The sequence below is a fragment of the Phodopus roborovskii genome, unplaced genomic scaffold (assembly GCF_943737965.1).
Source record: "Phodopus roborovskii unplaced genomic scaffold, PHOROB, whole genome shotgun sequence".
NCBI classification, from domain to species: domain Eukaryota; kingdom Metazoa; phylum Chordata; class Mammalia; order Rodentia; family Cricetidae; genus Phodopus; species Phodopus roborovskii.
This window is the reverse complement of record NW_026126955.1, coordinates 409,432-425,990: the sequence shown is the minus strand read 5'-3', so window position 1 is coordinate 425,990 and position 16,559 is coordinate 409,432. Positions and strand designations below refer to the sequence as shown.

Here is a 16,559-nt window from a genome sequence, read left to right as displayed (position 1 = left end):
TTTACAATCACAATAGCCTTCACTTCTCAGAGATCAATTTAAGAATTCTGTCAAATTTTAATTCTATTCATACCAAATTTACATTTTGGAACTGAGGTAATAACTACAAAACGAGTTGGGAAAACTGCTGGACTGTCAGTCGTACTACAGCCAAAACTAATAAATCACCTGACCCCCATTAGTTCCTAGTTTAACTAGAGGGGTACAGTGTTTCTTGGGTTTTCCCAGAATATGGTTATCTACTAAACCCCAGAAAATCTGATTCTTTCCTTTCCAGGGTATACAGTTACCCTTGTGAAACACTGTAGGTCCCTCTGGGGGAAAGTCTGGAGAAAGGTTAGCAGTAAAACTCTAGTATTTATCTTGGTCCTTCTCCAGGCCACCTCTTTACCCAAGGGTTTCTGAATCTGCAAACTAGTTCAAGTTTGGAAGTGATTCACAGACCATGATTCACCTTTGTCATGACCCAATGTAGCCTTTCTTTCATTTGAGTTTTTATGTTTATACAGATCAACAAAAATTCAGTAGGCATCTTCTTTTCTATCTCATGTCTGGAAACTATAATTGATTAGCGAGGACCACAAGTTCATACAAGCCATGCCAATATAAAATTTACCTTGCCTATGCTGACCATTATGGGTTAGGCCTTCAAGGCCATTATTTTGTTTGACTTTTCCATTACAATAACTATGATCACATGACCTTTGGTAATTCAGTACTGCTACCTGGTCCATGCTACCTTGGAGGGCAATTAAAATCACTGCATTTAATTCATTTAATTGAGTAGAAGCATCTCTAACTCTTAAGTTCTGGCATAAGAAAGAGTGTGACAACAAAGCTCTGCAAAAGTGCTGGGGGCCCTTCGCTATTTTCTGTCTTATAGGATTAACAAAGGGCATGTCTTCTGGACTTTCCCACTATGGAAATCTGATTTATTCATACATTCATTTATTTTTTAGCATTGAGACAGGGTTTCTGTGTTAAAAGTCCTGGCTGGCTTAGTTTTATAGAGCAGGCTAGTCTTTGAACTCACAATGATCATCCTGTCTTTACCAAATCCTGGGATAAAGGTATGCCACAGCCATCTGGACTGAGTTCATTCTGTTTGTTTGAGGCAGTGTTTCTCTGTATAGCTCTGGGAGTCCTAGAATTAGCTCTGAAGATGAGGCTGTCCTGAAATGCACAGAGATCTGCCTGGCTCTGCCTCCAGTGTGCTGGGATTAAGGACATGCACAGGACTTCATTTTTTTTAAAAGCCAAAGTTAGTTATAAATAATAAATTTTTGGCTATGTTTATGATACAAAGAACTATTTAATATTTTATAAATTCCAATATAAAACTATGACAAATACTTATAAATTTGTTTTTTATTCACTTATAAAAACTTACTTTTACTTTGAAAATTAGTATGTTTGGCTGCAAACATGCCTTAGAGTGTATTAGTGGAGGTCAGACTGTCAGGGTTGGTGACAAACATGTTTAGCCAACCCTCCTAATGTTATATAGATTACACTTATTTTACTTAAAATAGAAGTTTTCCTGTATGTATGTACATGGATCTTGTGAATTTTAGACAAGTATACTAGATTGAGGTGTGGATAGTTGTGAATTACGATGTGAATGCTAACAACTCAACCTAGGTTTTCTATAAGAACAAGAGCTTGTTACTATTGAGCCATCTCTGAGATCTCTTGTAAACTGAAGCACTGCAGCACTAACAAATGAATCACAGACATTTAAAGTTTACAACTAAGTTAACCTCACCACAAAACACCCAATCTGAAACAACTTTTAAATAATTAACATTAACTATTAGTTTATAGTTCTTATAATCTACCAGTTTCGTTAAACAGTGACTCTTTAAAAAATTCTATAATTAAGTACTCCTTACCTAAACTGGCATACATTACAAATAAATTGAAATATTGTTGTAAATGTCGTCCATGTTCAGAAACTTCCCTTCTCAAGAGATTTAATACTGCTTTTAGTAAATGATCACTCAAGCTCAAATTATCACATATCTGAAGAAAAAAAAACTGGTTATTTTATTGGCAGCTACATATAGAATCAATGTACTTTATTTTTATAGAAATGATTACATTCCTACATCTGGCAAAAACTTGAGGTTTATCAAAGAAGAAATAAAGAACTTCATGAAGATTTCATCCTTTGTATTGTTCAAATTATAAGAACAAAAATGTATAAGCATGGTGGTTAGAAAGAAAAAGGCCACCAAAAGCAGTGGCACTATTAGGAGGTATGGTGTCCTTGGGACAAAGGTGTCACTGCAGAGAAGGGATATATGTTCAAGATACAGCCCAGTGTCTCAGACCAGTGTCTGAGACCCAGTGTCTTCTTGCCTGTCAAGATGTAATAACTATCAGCTCATTTTTGTAGTACCAAGTCTCCCTGCATGTATCCTTGCTTCCAGTCATGTCAAAATTAAATGAAATCTATAAACTGTAAACAATTAAATGTTGTTCCTCTATAAGAGTTACTTTGGTCATGGTGTCTCTTCACAGCAAAAGACACCATAAGACAATGTGTTAAGACTTTTCTAAAAGAGGATCTATATAGCTGTAGCTGTACTGGAATTCGTTATATAGTTATCTGGCAATGAAATAGCAAAGATTTGACTGTCTCTGACTCCCAGGTACTAGGAGTAAAAGTCATGTACCACCATACCTGACAGTATGTTAAAGTTAATTAAACTGGGTTTGATTCTACATCAGTCTGAGCTATGTAATGTGACCCTGTCTTTATTAATCAAACCAGAAAGGGTAGGTACAAAACAAAAATATTGTGATTCTAAGGACCAGGTGTTGGTGGCACACCTTTAATCCCAGACAAATCTCTGTGAGTTCAAGGTCAGCCTGGTCTACAGAGCTAGTTCCAGGACAGCCTCCAAAGCCACAGAGAGACTCTGTATCAGAAAAACAAGCAAACAAAATTTGTGATTCCAAAATTAAACATTAAATACAATCTGAAGACATAGTAAAGAACTAAGCAGAAATTTCCTTATCAATGTTACCAATGAAAAATTTCAATAGCAAAATTTAAAAAGCCTACATGTAAAACAAAAATAACTAAAAACAACCCCTATAAGTATTACAAGGTATATTTAGTTGAATTTGTACAAGGTAAATATTTCAAACATAACATATAAATTGCATTATTTTAACTGTAAGAAAGAGAATTTAAAATTATTTAGCTACTATACAGAAGCTGACAATTACCTGGCTACAAGTTGCTGGAGTTGCAAAAGGTGAAGGAGAAGATCCATCTTGCAAAGAAAAATGTGCAATGAATACAATAAGCTTTGCAAAAGTACTCCTCACTTCTGCACTTGGACATTCCAGAAGGTACTCAGAAAAGCGATTTGACACATTAAAAAGGACATTGTGAGCAAACCAAAATCTGACATTCTTGCTGTGGCGGAGGAGAATACACAGTGCATCATACCTAAAACAGAAACATCTATTTTATTGATTTATTAATGTATTTATTTGGGGGGCTTTAGGGAAGAGGACATTTTTATGAAAAAAAAATGGTTACCATTCTGGTACATATGTCAATAGTATTCATTAATAAAGTACTATAACACATTCCACAATAAACAATAAATTGTTTAAGTTAATAAGAATGTTAAGTCTATAAAATAAAACTTCTTATACAAGTGACCTATCTTCAACATATTTTTTTAGTATGATGTTGAAAGAGCTTTCAAGTTTTGTATCTGTTCTGTAATTCTATTTATTTATTTTTTTAAAGGCGTGGGACTAGGAAGACTGAGTAAAAGGAGGAATAGATAAGAGAAGAAAGAGGGAGGGAGGGAGAGAGAGAGAGAGGGAGGAAATGAGGGAGGGAAGAGCATGTATAAAAGAGGGAGCCATTATAGGTTTGAAGATAAAACTGACTCTAGAGAAATGTCCAGAGACCTACAAGACTGACTCCAACCAACAATTTGAACAACAGTGGAAAGGCTACCATAAATGCCCTTCCCTGATAATGAGATTGATGACTAACTTATCCACCACCATAGAGCCCTCATCTAGTAGCTGATGGACACAGAAGCAGACACCCACAGTTAAACACTGAGCTCAATTGGAATCCAGATACAGAGAAGGAGGACAAGACCAGGCTACAGAAACACATACAGACAGCTGACCTGAACAAGGAGGAGCTAATGGGCTCCCAGACTGATAGCTGGGAATCCAGCATGGGACTGACTCAGGCCCCCTGAACATGGGTCTCAGTAGAATGTCTGAGCAGTCTAAGGGACCTCAGACAGTGGAACCTGGTGCACAAAAGGACTTTGGGAGCACTTTCCCCATGGAGGGATACTCCCTTAATCTAGAGGCAGGAGAGAAGGCCTAGTCCCTACTCCAAATGACTTTGACAGATTTAGATGACCTCTCCTGGAAGGCATCATGCCCTACATGTGGAGTGGGGGAGAGTGGGAGGAGAGGATGGTTGGGGGGCATGAGAGGGTGGGAGAGAGGGAAAGATGGAGGGAGAGGGAACTAGGATCAATATGTAATATAAAAATAAAAAAATAAATTAATATTAAAAGAAAAGAAAAAAAGATTTATTTATAATAAATACAGTGTTCTGTCTGCACGAATGCTTATATACCAGAGAAGGGCACCAGATCTCATTATAGATGGTTGTGAGCCATCATCTGGTTGATAGAAATTGAACTCAGAAGCAGAGTAACCAGTGCTCTTAACCTCTGAGCCAACTCTCTAGCCCCTGCTCTGTAATCTTAATGTTCGTCATGATTTAAAATAATATCTACTAAGTGATACAGCTTTATTGTTTTAATCATGAAAAAGACTAAGTATAGGTAGAAAAACAACAAACTTTTGTACAGCTATTGCAGTTCTCAGCACTCACGTCTAGCAGCTCCAAATCACCTTTCTTGCTCTTTTCTGGCGCCCTCCTGTACTTGTAGCACACAATCAGACACATATAATTAAAAATAAGAGCTAATTTTTAAGTTTCTATATCTTGTAATTCATTCTGTACATCAGGTTGCCCTCAAACCCTGGGATTTGCCTCTGCACACACACGAACACACAAATACCAGATGGCTCCCTTTATAGAGAACTTCAGGGCAGCCAGGACTACACAGAGAACCATATATCGAAAATACCAAAACCAACAAAGGCAATGGGTTGTACAAGTCTTTAATGGAAGCACTCAGAAGGCAGGCATAACTCTGAGTTCAAGTTCCAGGATAGCCAAGGCTAAACAAAATCTGTCTCAACATCCCAAACACAAAACAAACAAACCAAAAGTAACAAAAACAAAACAAAACAAAACTCCTTAACAAGAACAAGAATAACTAAACCAAAATCACAACCACAGTATGGCTGGTGGATGTTAATTCTAGCACTTAGGGAGCAAGGGAAGATGGACCTCTGTGTGTCAAAGTCAGCCTATTCTGCATAGTGAATTCCAGGACAGCCTGAGATACATTACAAGGATAATGTAATCAAAAACCAAAATGAATAAAAATGAATTTCAGTTATACCAGTCATTAGCAGGGCCACGAACTATTTTCTTAGTGTGAAATCCTGTTGTAAAGAGGAATCTAGCTGCAAGTTGAGTGCTAATCATTGTGATATCTTCGGCTTCAGGTAGCAAATAATCTTGTCCTATAAGTTAAAAAGCAAACACACAATCTGTAACTTTTCAAGCTGTATGTAGAAACATAACTGATGCTTAGTAATTACCCTAACACAATTAGCAGACTTTAAAACTAATGTTTGAACTAAAATCATTATAAATAAAAGCTCTTACTTTCCCCAATATTAAGAGGCAACACTCAATGGTATGTATTTTTTTTAACTTTTACTTTAAAATAGATCTGACTGAAAACAATGATATTCAAATGGATTAAGGTAAGTAATGTATAAATGTGTGTGCATCTACAAAGACCCTGTTTCAAAAAAACAAAAACAAAAACCAAAACAACAAACAAAAAGCAACAAAATCCCCACAAAATCTCTCATCAAATGTTTCAAGGAAATAGCAGAAAAGAAGAATTTAAGCACAAGTAATATAATTAAGGGGAAATAGTAGAAAAGGAGAAGAATTTAGGCACAATCAATAAGTACTGTTTTAATAAGAAATTTAATAATATATTTCAAGAAACTAACCTGGAGCAGGGTTTAAGTATACAGCATTACACGTAAGCAGTTTTTTAATAAACTGAAAATATTCTAAGCTATACTGCATTTGGTTATGCAGGAACTGTACATTCTGTTTCCAAACACTTCTCTCAATGGCTGGTGACATAATCTGATGGGGTCTTGTGATTGTCAGCTCTGATATATATGTTATCAATTCATTATCTTCATCAGTTACATCCATGCGTTCATAAAAAAGAATATAAGCATTCCACCACCTTTTCTGACGCCTGTATGACATGCGTTTCATCATATGATCAAATACTTCTCCCATGTACTCTCCACCAAAGCACTGATTTTTCATTTCTTCATCATCGTCCATCTTACATTCTGTTACATCTCCATCATCAAATTTGAACCATCGACCTCTCTCATTGTCTTTACCATTCCTTTGAATGATAAAAGAGTAATAATGTCCACCATTTGCTTGACCACTGTGCACAAGGATACCAACAAGTCTATATCTTGTGCTTTCTACTGTTACAGTTTCACTCTGCTCATTCTGTATAATCAGACGAGTCTGTGGATTTATATTGTCACCTTCCAACTTTGTGACACCTGCTACTGTATAAGGTTCCATATCCAGCTCTCTTGGAAATTCAAAGTAATCGTTGAATTTGATTGCACATTCTCTTTCCCAGTCGTAGTCAAATCGTTTCAGTTGAATAGCAAGAACAGTGGGTAGTTTTTTAATCAGCAAGCGCTTTACTGTATCAACCTAAAATAGATAATATAACCCATTATATGAAACATAAAAAAATCAATTATTTAAATTTACTTACAAATGACAAGGAATATAATCTAGGTTATTTATAAAAAATTATAATAAATGAGATTTAAACAATATTTACAAAACCTTCAAATATGTAAGGTCTATTCATACAAACTTCAAAACTGATGTTCCATTTTACACCTGTTATCCAATCACACCTTAAAGGTAAATCAGGAGTTTGAGGTCATCTTTCCTACATGAGATACTATCAAGTCCAACCAAGTACAATCTAGACAGCTTAGAGTTAAGTAGACCAGGAAATAGGTGTATCATTTCCTGCATAGTATATTTAAAGACAGTCTAATTTTTTATTCTATAATTTGAATAATAATCATATCTGGCAACAAAAGGTGGCTATGAAAATGTGGTACAATCAAATGAATTCAGTAAACTCAATCTGAAGAGTAATGTGGAGCAAATGTTTCTAAACTATTATTATTAGTGTCATATCTCATTATGTAGTCTAAGCTGGTCTGGAACTCACTGATTTAGCCAAGTCTAGTCTTGAAGTGAACCTCCTACTTTATTCTCCCTAGTTCTGGGATTAATGTATGTAACACAATCAACTATTTACTGTATATGTATTATTGTGTGTATATGTGTGTATGTGTAGGTGTCTGTGCATAAACACCAAATGCTAAGGTGGAGATGGGAGGCCTTCTCACTTTCTACCTTTCATATTTATCAATACTGAACTAAGAACTTGCCAGTCTATTTAGCCTAAGTCTTGCTCCAAAATTCTCCTCCACAAAAGGATTAGAAGCAGGCTGTCATGCCCACTGGTTTTTATTTATGTAAGGTCTAGATTTCTTAAACTCTAGTATTCACATTGTGTAATAACCACTTTCCCCAATAAGTCACCTTATTTTTTGTTTTTGTTTGGTTTTTTGAGACTCTGTAGCTGTGGCTGCCCCAATGAACTATATAAACCAGGCTTAACTGGTAGACACACAGAGATCTACCTGTCTGAGCCTCTCAAATGCTGTGATTAAAGAAAGGGGGTGATGTGGTCATAATGTTTTGCTGACAAATTTCTAAGTAAACTGGAATGCTGATTTCTTTCCTGCTATCATTAAAGGCACATTTACAGCCAGTTAAAGAATAGCTCAGGATATTCCTCCTGCTGCAGTTTCACAGCCAGTTAAATTATAGCTAAACCTCAGGGCTATCTCTCCTGCTACAGTTTTACAGCCAGTTAAAGATTAGTTCAAGACATTCCTTCTACTCACCTCTTTACCCTGCCTACTGCAACTGCCCTGCCTATGGTTCTATATAAGCCTCCCCTGAGAAAATAAAATTTGTCAGCTTGATCAGAATACTGTCTTGCTGTCTGTTCTTTGTATCCCTTGGCCCCCGTTCTCTTCTAGGTGTCCAACAGTTCCCTCACTGCCCCGTGGGTCAGGGCAAAATTGGTGCCCAATCTTAACCTGTTAGAGAACAGCTAGGAGAGAATGCAGCTCCCGAAGTGAAGGTAACTTCCAAAGTTTCCCCTGGGTGGGGGGAATACTACGTCGCTTTTTTTCTGGTGATCGGCCAACAAAGAATAATTATCAGCAGTGGTGAGCATCGGCTCAGATATTAAGGAAAGATAAGTGATGGGACAAGCAATTTCTCAGAAATGTCTGTTTCTTTCCAGGGTCAAGGAAGCCTTCAAGATACGAGGAATTATAGTTAAGAAAAAGGACCTTGTTAGTGCCTTCAGTTATTGGGACCTGATTCAGGTTATCCTTAAGACAAGCTCCCAATAGCCAGACCTCTTAAAATTTTGGTCTGAGGGAGAACAATCCCTTAAGAATTCCTCCTCCTAGCCCCCTTAGTGGCTGAAAGGAAGTGAGAGAGATATGCCCAGACAACATGACCTTGAGGAGGAGGAGGCTAAATGAGTAGGACCATTATCATAACTCCCCTAACACTGCTACTGCCTCTGCTCTGAAAATGCCACCTGAGCCATCCTGCCTGAGGGGCCGCCCCTCAAGAAGAATTCCTGGCCTGACCTCTGACCCCCACCAGAGACCCTTCTATCCTCTAGGACCACTCTGAGTCACTGCCTGCCTGATCTCTGACCCTCATCACCTGCCCCTGCCTGAGGAGATAGCTCCTAGAGAGCTTGGACCACCCAGAGCTACAGACATTGACCTCCTAGTCCACCTAAGCTCAAAGGGGAGTAGCATAAAGAGAGAAAGAGACCCCACCTGCACCCACTAGAAGAAGCAACGAGAAGATGGCAATACAAGAAAACACCTAACAATAGAAAGACAAGCATGACACCACCAGAATCTAGGGACTATACACCAACTAGAACTGAACACCCCAAAGCAGATGAAGCAGAAGGGAATGACTTAAAAAATACCTTCATAAAAATGATAGAGGCCTTCAAAGACAAGATGAGAAAATCCCTTAAAGAAATGGAAGAAAAAACACACAAAAACCAGGATTAAATAGAGAAAAACACCACGCAAAACATGCAAGAAATGAACAAATCTCTTAAAGAACATGATGAGAGTCAAGAAAAAAACAAACAGTTGAAGGAAACAACTCAAACAGTTCAAGACTTGAAACCAGAAATAGAGACAATAAAGAAAACACAAACTGAAGGAGTGCTAGAAATAGAAAAACTGGACAAATGATCAGGAACTACAGATGCAACCATAACAAACAGAATACAAGAGATGGAAGAGAGAATCTCAAGAGAATTTCAAGTGCTGAAGATAAACTAGAGGAAATAGATTCTTCAACCAAGGAAAATCATAAATCTTACAAATCCTTAACACAAAACATCCAGGAAATGTGGGACACCATGAAAAGGCCAAACCTAAGAATAATGGGCATAGAAGAAGGCGAAGAGCCCAGCTCAAAGGTGCCAAAAACAATTTCAACAAAATCATTGAAGGTTCCCAATCTGAAGAAGTACATGCCCGTGAAAGTAAAATAAGCATACTGAACACCAAATAGACTGGACCAAAGAAAAAAGACCTCTCGACACAAAATCAAAACACATAGCATACAGAATAAAGAAAGAATATTAAGAGCAGCGAAGGAAGATGGCCAGGTAACATGTAAAGGCAAACCTATCAAAATTACACCTGACTTCTCCATGGAAACTCTCAAGGCCAGAGGTTCCTGGATAGATATTCTATATGTACTAAGAGACCACGGATGCCAGCCCAGACTATTATACCCAGCAAAACTTCCAATCATTATAGAGAAAACAAGATTATTTAATGACAAAGCCAGATTTTCACAAAACATATCCACAAATCCAGCCCTGCAGAAAGTTCTGAAAAAACAAAACAACTCCAACCTAAGGAAGTTAACTAAGCTCACAAAGACATAGGCAACAGATAATGCTAATTCACCAGAATCCTAGATTAAAGCAGGGCAAATATATTTACAATACCACTGCCAACAACAAATCTAAAATAAACAAGCATTAACAATCAATACTCCTTACTTTCCCACAATATTAATGGTCTTAACTCATCCATAAAAAGACACAGGATAACACAATGGATACAAAAACAGAATCCATCCTTCTGCTGCATTCAAAGACAGACATTACCTCAGGGTAAAGGTATGGGAAAAGATCTTCCAATCATGGACGCAAAAAATGAGCAGGTGGGGCTATCCTAATATTTAACAACTTAGACTTCAAACCAAAATCAATCAAAAGAGATAAAGAAGGTCATTTCGTATTCATTGCAGGAGAAATCCATCAGCACAAAGTCTCATTCTGAACATTTATGTCCCACATACAAAGACATCCACATCCGTAAAAGAAATGCTACTAAAACTAAAAGGTCACATAAAACCTTACATACTCATAGACAGGAGTACCAGTCAGAAACTTAACAAAGAAACAAAAGAACTAGTATGTTATGTGTCAATTGGGTTTCAGACAGCTATAGAACATTCCATTCAAACACAAAAGACTATACTTTCCTCTCTGCTCCACATGGAACCTTTTCTAAAATCAACCAAATACTAGGCGACATAACAAACCTCAACAGATACAAAAATTGGAATATTCCTCTGTATATTATCAGATCATGCTTTAAAGTTAGAATTCAACAACAATGTTGTTGTTGCATAAAACCTACGCACTCATGGAAACTGATCAAAGCACAATTGCACCATACCTGGGTCAAAGAAGAAATAAAGAAATTAAGTACTTCCTAAAATTCAATGAGAATGAGGACACAACATACCCCATCTGATGGGACACTTGAAAGCAGTGCTAAGAGGGAAGTTCATTGCTGTAAGTGCCCATGTGAATAAAATGGAGGATAGTCACATTAGAGAATTAACAGCACAACTGAAAGACTTAAAAGAAAAAGAAGCAAACTCACCCTAGAGGAGTAGATGCCAGGAAATAACCAATTCAAGGGCTAAAATCAATAAAGTAGAAACCAGAAAAACAATACAAAAACACAAAAAAAAAATCAATAAAACAAAGAGTTTTTAAAGAAAATCAACAAGATAGACAAACCTTTATCCAAACTAACCAAAATGCAGAGAGAGAGAACATGCAAATTAACAAAATCATAAATGAAAAGGGGGACATAACAATGGACACTGAGAAAATCCAGACAATTTTCAGGTTACATTGAAAACCTGTACTCCACAAAATTTGAAAATTCAAAGGAAATAAACAAATTTCTGGATAATTATCACTTACCAAGATTAAATCAAGATCAGATAAACATAGATCTATAACCTCTAATGAAATAGAAGGACTCATCAAAAGCCTCCTAAACAAAAAAAGCCCAGGGTCAGATGGCTTCAGTGCAGAAATCTACCAGTTATTCAAGGAAAAGCTAATACCAATATTCCTCAAATAGTTCCATACAATAGAAGGCAAAGGTTCATTACCAAAGTCTTTTTACAAGGCTTGGTACCCAAGCAAGACAAAGACACAACTAAGAAACAAATTACAGACCAATATCCATCATGAACATTGATGCAAAAATACTCATTAAATACTGGCAAACAGAATTCAAGAACACATTAGAGCCAAGTAGGCTTCAACTTAAGTTTCAGAAATGGTTCAACATATGAAAATTTATTGATGTGATCCACCATATAAACAAACTGAAATAAAAACCACATGATCATCTCATTAGATGCTAAGAAAGCCTTTGACAAAATTCAACACTTTTCATGATAAAGGTCTTGGAGAGATCAGGGATAACAGGAACATACCTAAACATAATAAGAGCAATATACAGTAAACCAACAGTCAACATCAAACTGAATGGAGAGAAGCTTAAAGCAATTACTTTAAAATCAGGAGGAACAAGACAAGGCTGTCCAATCTCTCCATTATGTCTTCAATACTGTATTGAAGTTCTAGCTAAAGCTATAAGACAACAAAAGGAGATTAAGGCGATCCAAATTGGAAAGGAAGAAATCAAACTTTCTCTATTTGCAAATGATATGATAGTTTACATAAGTGAACCAAAAAAAAAAAAAAAAAAAAAAAAAAAACACTACCAGGGAATTCTTACAGCTGATAAACACCCTCAGCAAACTAGCAGGATACAAAATAACTCAAAAAACAAACAAAAAATCAATAGTCACACTATATACAGATGGCAAAGGGGCTGAGAAAGAAATCAGAGAAACATTACCCTTTACAATAGCCACAAGCAACATAAAGTATCTTGGGGTAACACTTACCAAACAAGTGAAAGACCTATATAATAAGAACTTATATTAATAAGGCATTAAAGATACCAGAAAATGTAAAAATCTTCCATGCTCTTGATTAGATGCGATAAACATAGTAAAAATGGTAATCTTGCCAAAAGCAATCTATAGATTCAAAGCAATCCCCATTAAAATCTAAGCACAATACTTAACTGACCTTGAAAGGATAATAAACAACTTTATATGGAAAAACAAAAGGCCAAGGATAGCCAAAACAACCCTGTACAATAAAAGAACTTCAGGAGTCATCACATCCCTGACTTTAAGCTCTACTACAGAGCTATAGTTCTGAAAACAGCCTGGTATTAGCACAAAAATAGACAAGTAGACCAATAGAATCGAATTGAAAATCCTAAAATAATCTGCACACCTACAAATACCTGATTTATGAAAAAACAATTAAAATATACAGTGGGAAGAGGAAAGCATCTTCAACAAATGGTGCTGGCACAACTGGATAATGGTGTGTAGAAGACTGCAGATAGACCCATGTCTATAGCCATGCACATAACTCAAGTCCAAATGGATCTAAGACCTCAACATCAAATAAACCACACTGAATCTCTTAAAAGAGAAAGTAGGAGGTACCCTTGAACAAATTGGTATAGGAGACTGCTTCCTGAACCTAACTCCAGGGGCACAGACACTGAGATCAACAATTAATAAATGGCACCTCCTCAAACTTAGAAGCTTCTGTAAGGCAAAAGACACAGTGGAAAAGACCAAACAGCAGCCCACAGACTGGGAAAAGATTTTCACCAATCCTACATCTGACAGATGGATGATCTCCAAAACATACAAAGAACTCAAGAAACTAGTCAACAAAACACCAAATAACCCTATTAAAAAATGGTGTACAGACTGAAAAGAGAATTCTCAATAGAGGAAATCAAAAAGGAGGAAAGACACTTAAGAAAGTGCTCAACATTCTTAGCTAAATTAGAAACACCAATGACAACTCATGCTGGAGAGGATGTGGAGAAATGGGAATACTCCTCCACTGTTGGTGGGAGTGCAAACTCATACAACCATTTTGGAGATCAATATGGTGATTCCTTTGGAAAATAGGAATTAGTTTACCACAGGACCTGGCAATCCCCCTTTTAGGCATATACCTAAATGATCCATATCCGTGCAACAAAGACATCTTTTCAACTATGTTCATAGCTGCACTATTTGTAATAGCAAGAACCTGGAAGCAACCTAGATGCCTCTCAACTCAAAAATGGGTAAAGAAGATGTGGTGTATCAACACAATGGAATACTACTCTGTAGAAAAAAAAAAAAAAAAAAAAAAAAAAATGGAATCTTTAAGAAACCATCCTGAATGAGGTTACCCGGTCACAAAAAGAGGAACCTGGTATGTACTCACTCATATATGGATTTTAGATATAGAAGAAAGGATCACCAGCCTATATTTCACTGGGTCAGAGAAACTAGGTTACAAGAATGAACCTAAGAGAATCATATAAGGTTCCTCACATAAGGGGAATGGGACAAGATCTCCTGAGCATATTGGGAGTTGGGGATACAGTGAGTGGAGAGCAAGCTAGGAGAAAGAGAATAGGAAGGTAGGAGCAGGCAGGACTAGGAAGATTGAGCCAGGGGAAGAATACATGAGAGAAAAGAGGAAGAGAGAAAGACAGTGAGAGAGACAGAAAGAGAGAGACAGACAGAGAGAATAAGAGTGAGCCATTATAGGTATGAAGAGAAAACCGACTCTAGAGAAATGTCCAGAGACCTACAAGACTGAACCCAACTAACAATTTGAGCAATGGTAGAAAGGCTATCATAAATGCCCTTCCCGGATAGTGAGATCAACCACTAACTTACCCACCTATGAACACCTGATTTTCAACAAAACAGCTAAAAGAATACAATGGGGTGAGGGCAGCATCTTCAACAAATGGTGCTGGTACAATTGGATGAGGGTGTATAGAAGATTGCAGATAGACCCATGTCTGTCGCCATGCACAAAACTCAAGTCCAAATGGATCAAAGATCTCAACATTAATGTAGCCACAATGAACCTCTTAGAAAAGAAAGTAGAAGGTACCCTTGAACAAATTTGTATAGGAGACTGCTTCCTGAACATAACTCCAGTAGCACAGACACTGAGATCAACAATTAATAAATAGGACCTCCTCAAACTTAGAAGCTTCTGTAAGGCAAAGGACACAGTGGACAAGACCAAACGGCAGCCCACAGACTGGGAAAAGATTTTCACCAATCCTACATATGATAAATGGCTGATCTCCAAAATATACAAAGAACTCAAGAAACTAGTCAACAAAACACCAAATAACCCTATTAAAAATGGGGTACAGAACTGAAGAAAGAATTCTCAATAGAGGAAATCAAAAAGGAGGAAAGACACTTAAGAAAGTGCTCAACATCCTTAGCTATCAGGGAAAAACAAATCAAAACAACTTTGAGATACCATCTTACTCCTGCCAGAATGGCTAAAATTAGAAACACCAATGACAACTTATGCTGGAGAGGATGTGGAGAAAGGGGAACACTCATTTACTGCTCGTGGGAGTGCAAACTCCATTTTGGAGATCAATATGCGGTTCCTCAGGAAAATGGGAAATAGTTTACCACAGGACCCGGCAATCCCCCTCTTAGGCATATACCCAAATGATCCACATCCATGCAACAAAGACATGTGCTCAACTATGTTCATAGCTGTACTATTTGTAATAGCAAGAACCTGGAAGCAACCTAGATGGCCCTTAACTCAAGAATGGATAAAGAAGATGTGGCACATCTACACAATGGAATACTACTCTGCAGAAAAAAATAATGGTATCTTGAAATTCACAGGCAAGTGGATGGCACTTGAAGAAACCATCCTGAATGAGGTAACCCAGTCACAAAAAGAGGAATATGGTATGTATTCGCTCGTATATGGATTTTAGATGTAGAGCAAAGGATCACCAGCCTATATAATTCACACCACCAGAGGATCTAGGGTACAAGGTATATTCTAAGAGATTCATATAAAGTCCCTCACAGAAGGGAGAAGGGACAAGTCCCCCAGAGCTCAGGGGAAGTGGGGGCGGCAGCGAATGGAGAGAGAAATAGGAGAAAGAGAAGGGGAGGAGAGAAAAGCATATGTGACTAGGAAGATTGGAGTCAGGGTAGGAATAGAAGACAGAAGAGAGAGTGAAAGTGAGAGAGAGAGAGAGAGAGAGAGAGAAAGAGAGAGAGAGAATGAACATAAAACAGGAAGCCGTTATTGGTTTGAAGAAACAACTGAACTTAAAGACTGCTGCCAACTAACAATTTGAGCATTGTAGAAAGGCTACCATAAATGCCCTTCTCTGATAGTGAGATCAACAACTAACTTAACCACCATCATGGAGCCCTCATCTTTAGTAGCTGATGAAAACAGAAGCAAACACCCATAACTAAACAGAGTCGAACTAGAATCCAGATGCAGATGGAGAGGACAAGACCGAGTTGTAGAAACACATAGAGACAGCTGACCTGAACAAGGAGGAGCTAACGGCCTCCAGACTGATAGCTAAGAATCCAGCATGGGACTGACTCAGGCCCCCCTGAATATGGGTCTCAGCCAGAAGGACTGAGAAGGGACCTCAGACAGTGGAGCCAGGATGTATTCCTGGTGCACAAAAGGACCTTGCGGACACATCCCCCATGCAGGGATAACTGCCTTAACCTAGAGACAGGAGAGAAGCCCTAGTCCCTACTTTAAATGACTTGACAGATTTACATGACCCCACCTGGATGGCATTCCCCTACATATGGAATTGGGTTAGGGGGATGGGAGAGGAAGGTGATCAGGGTGCATTGTGAGGGGGCAGAGAGTGTAAGAGGAAGGGATGGTGGGAGGGAGGGAGAGAGGGACAGAAGGGGAGGG

General features: G+C 37.6%; 1 protein-coding gene across 1 annotated transcript in view; it reads right to left on the bottom strand.

The window, feature by feature from the left end:
• Positions 1 to 16,559, bottom strand: part of LOC127214700 (probable ubiquitin carboxyl-terminal hydrolase FAF-X) — a 132,676-nt gene that overhangs the window by 8,491 nt on the left and 107,626 nt on the right. Inside the window, exons 34-37 of the mRNA XM_051175002.1 lie at positions 6,166 to 6,913; positions 5,538 to 5,661; positions 3,238 to 3,463; positions 1,893 to 2,022 (exon numbers count right to left, since the gene is read on the bottom strand). Coding sequence (XP_051030959.1) covers positions 1,893 to 2,022; positions 3,238 to 3,463; positions 5,538 to 5,661; positions 6,166 to 6,913 — 1,228 coding nt within the window. The remainder of the gene's footprint in view (positions 1 to 1,892; positions 2,023 to 3,237; positions 3,464 to 5,537; positions 5,662 to 6,165; positions 6,914 to 16,559) is intronic.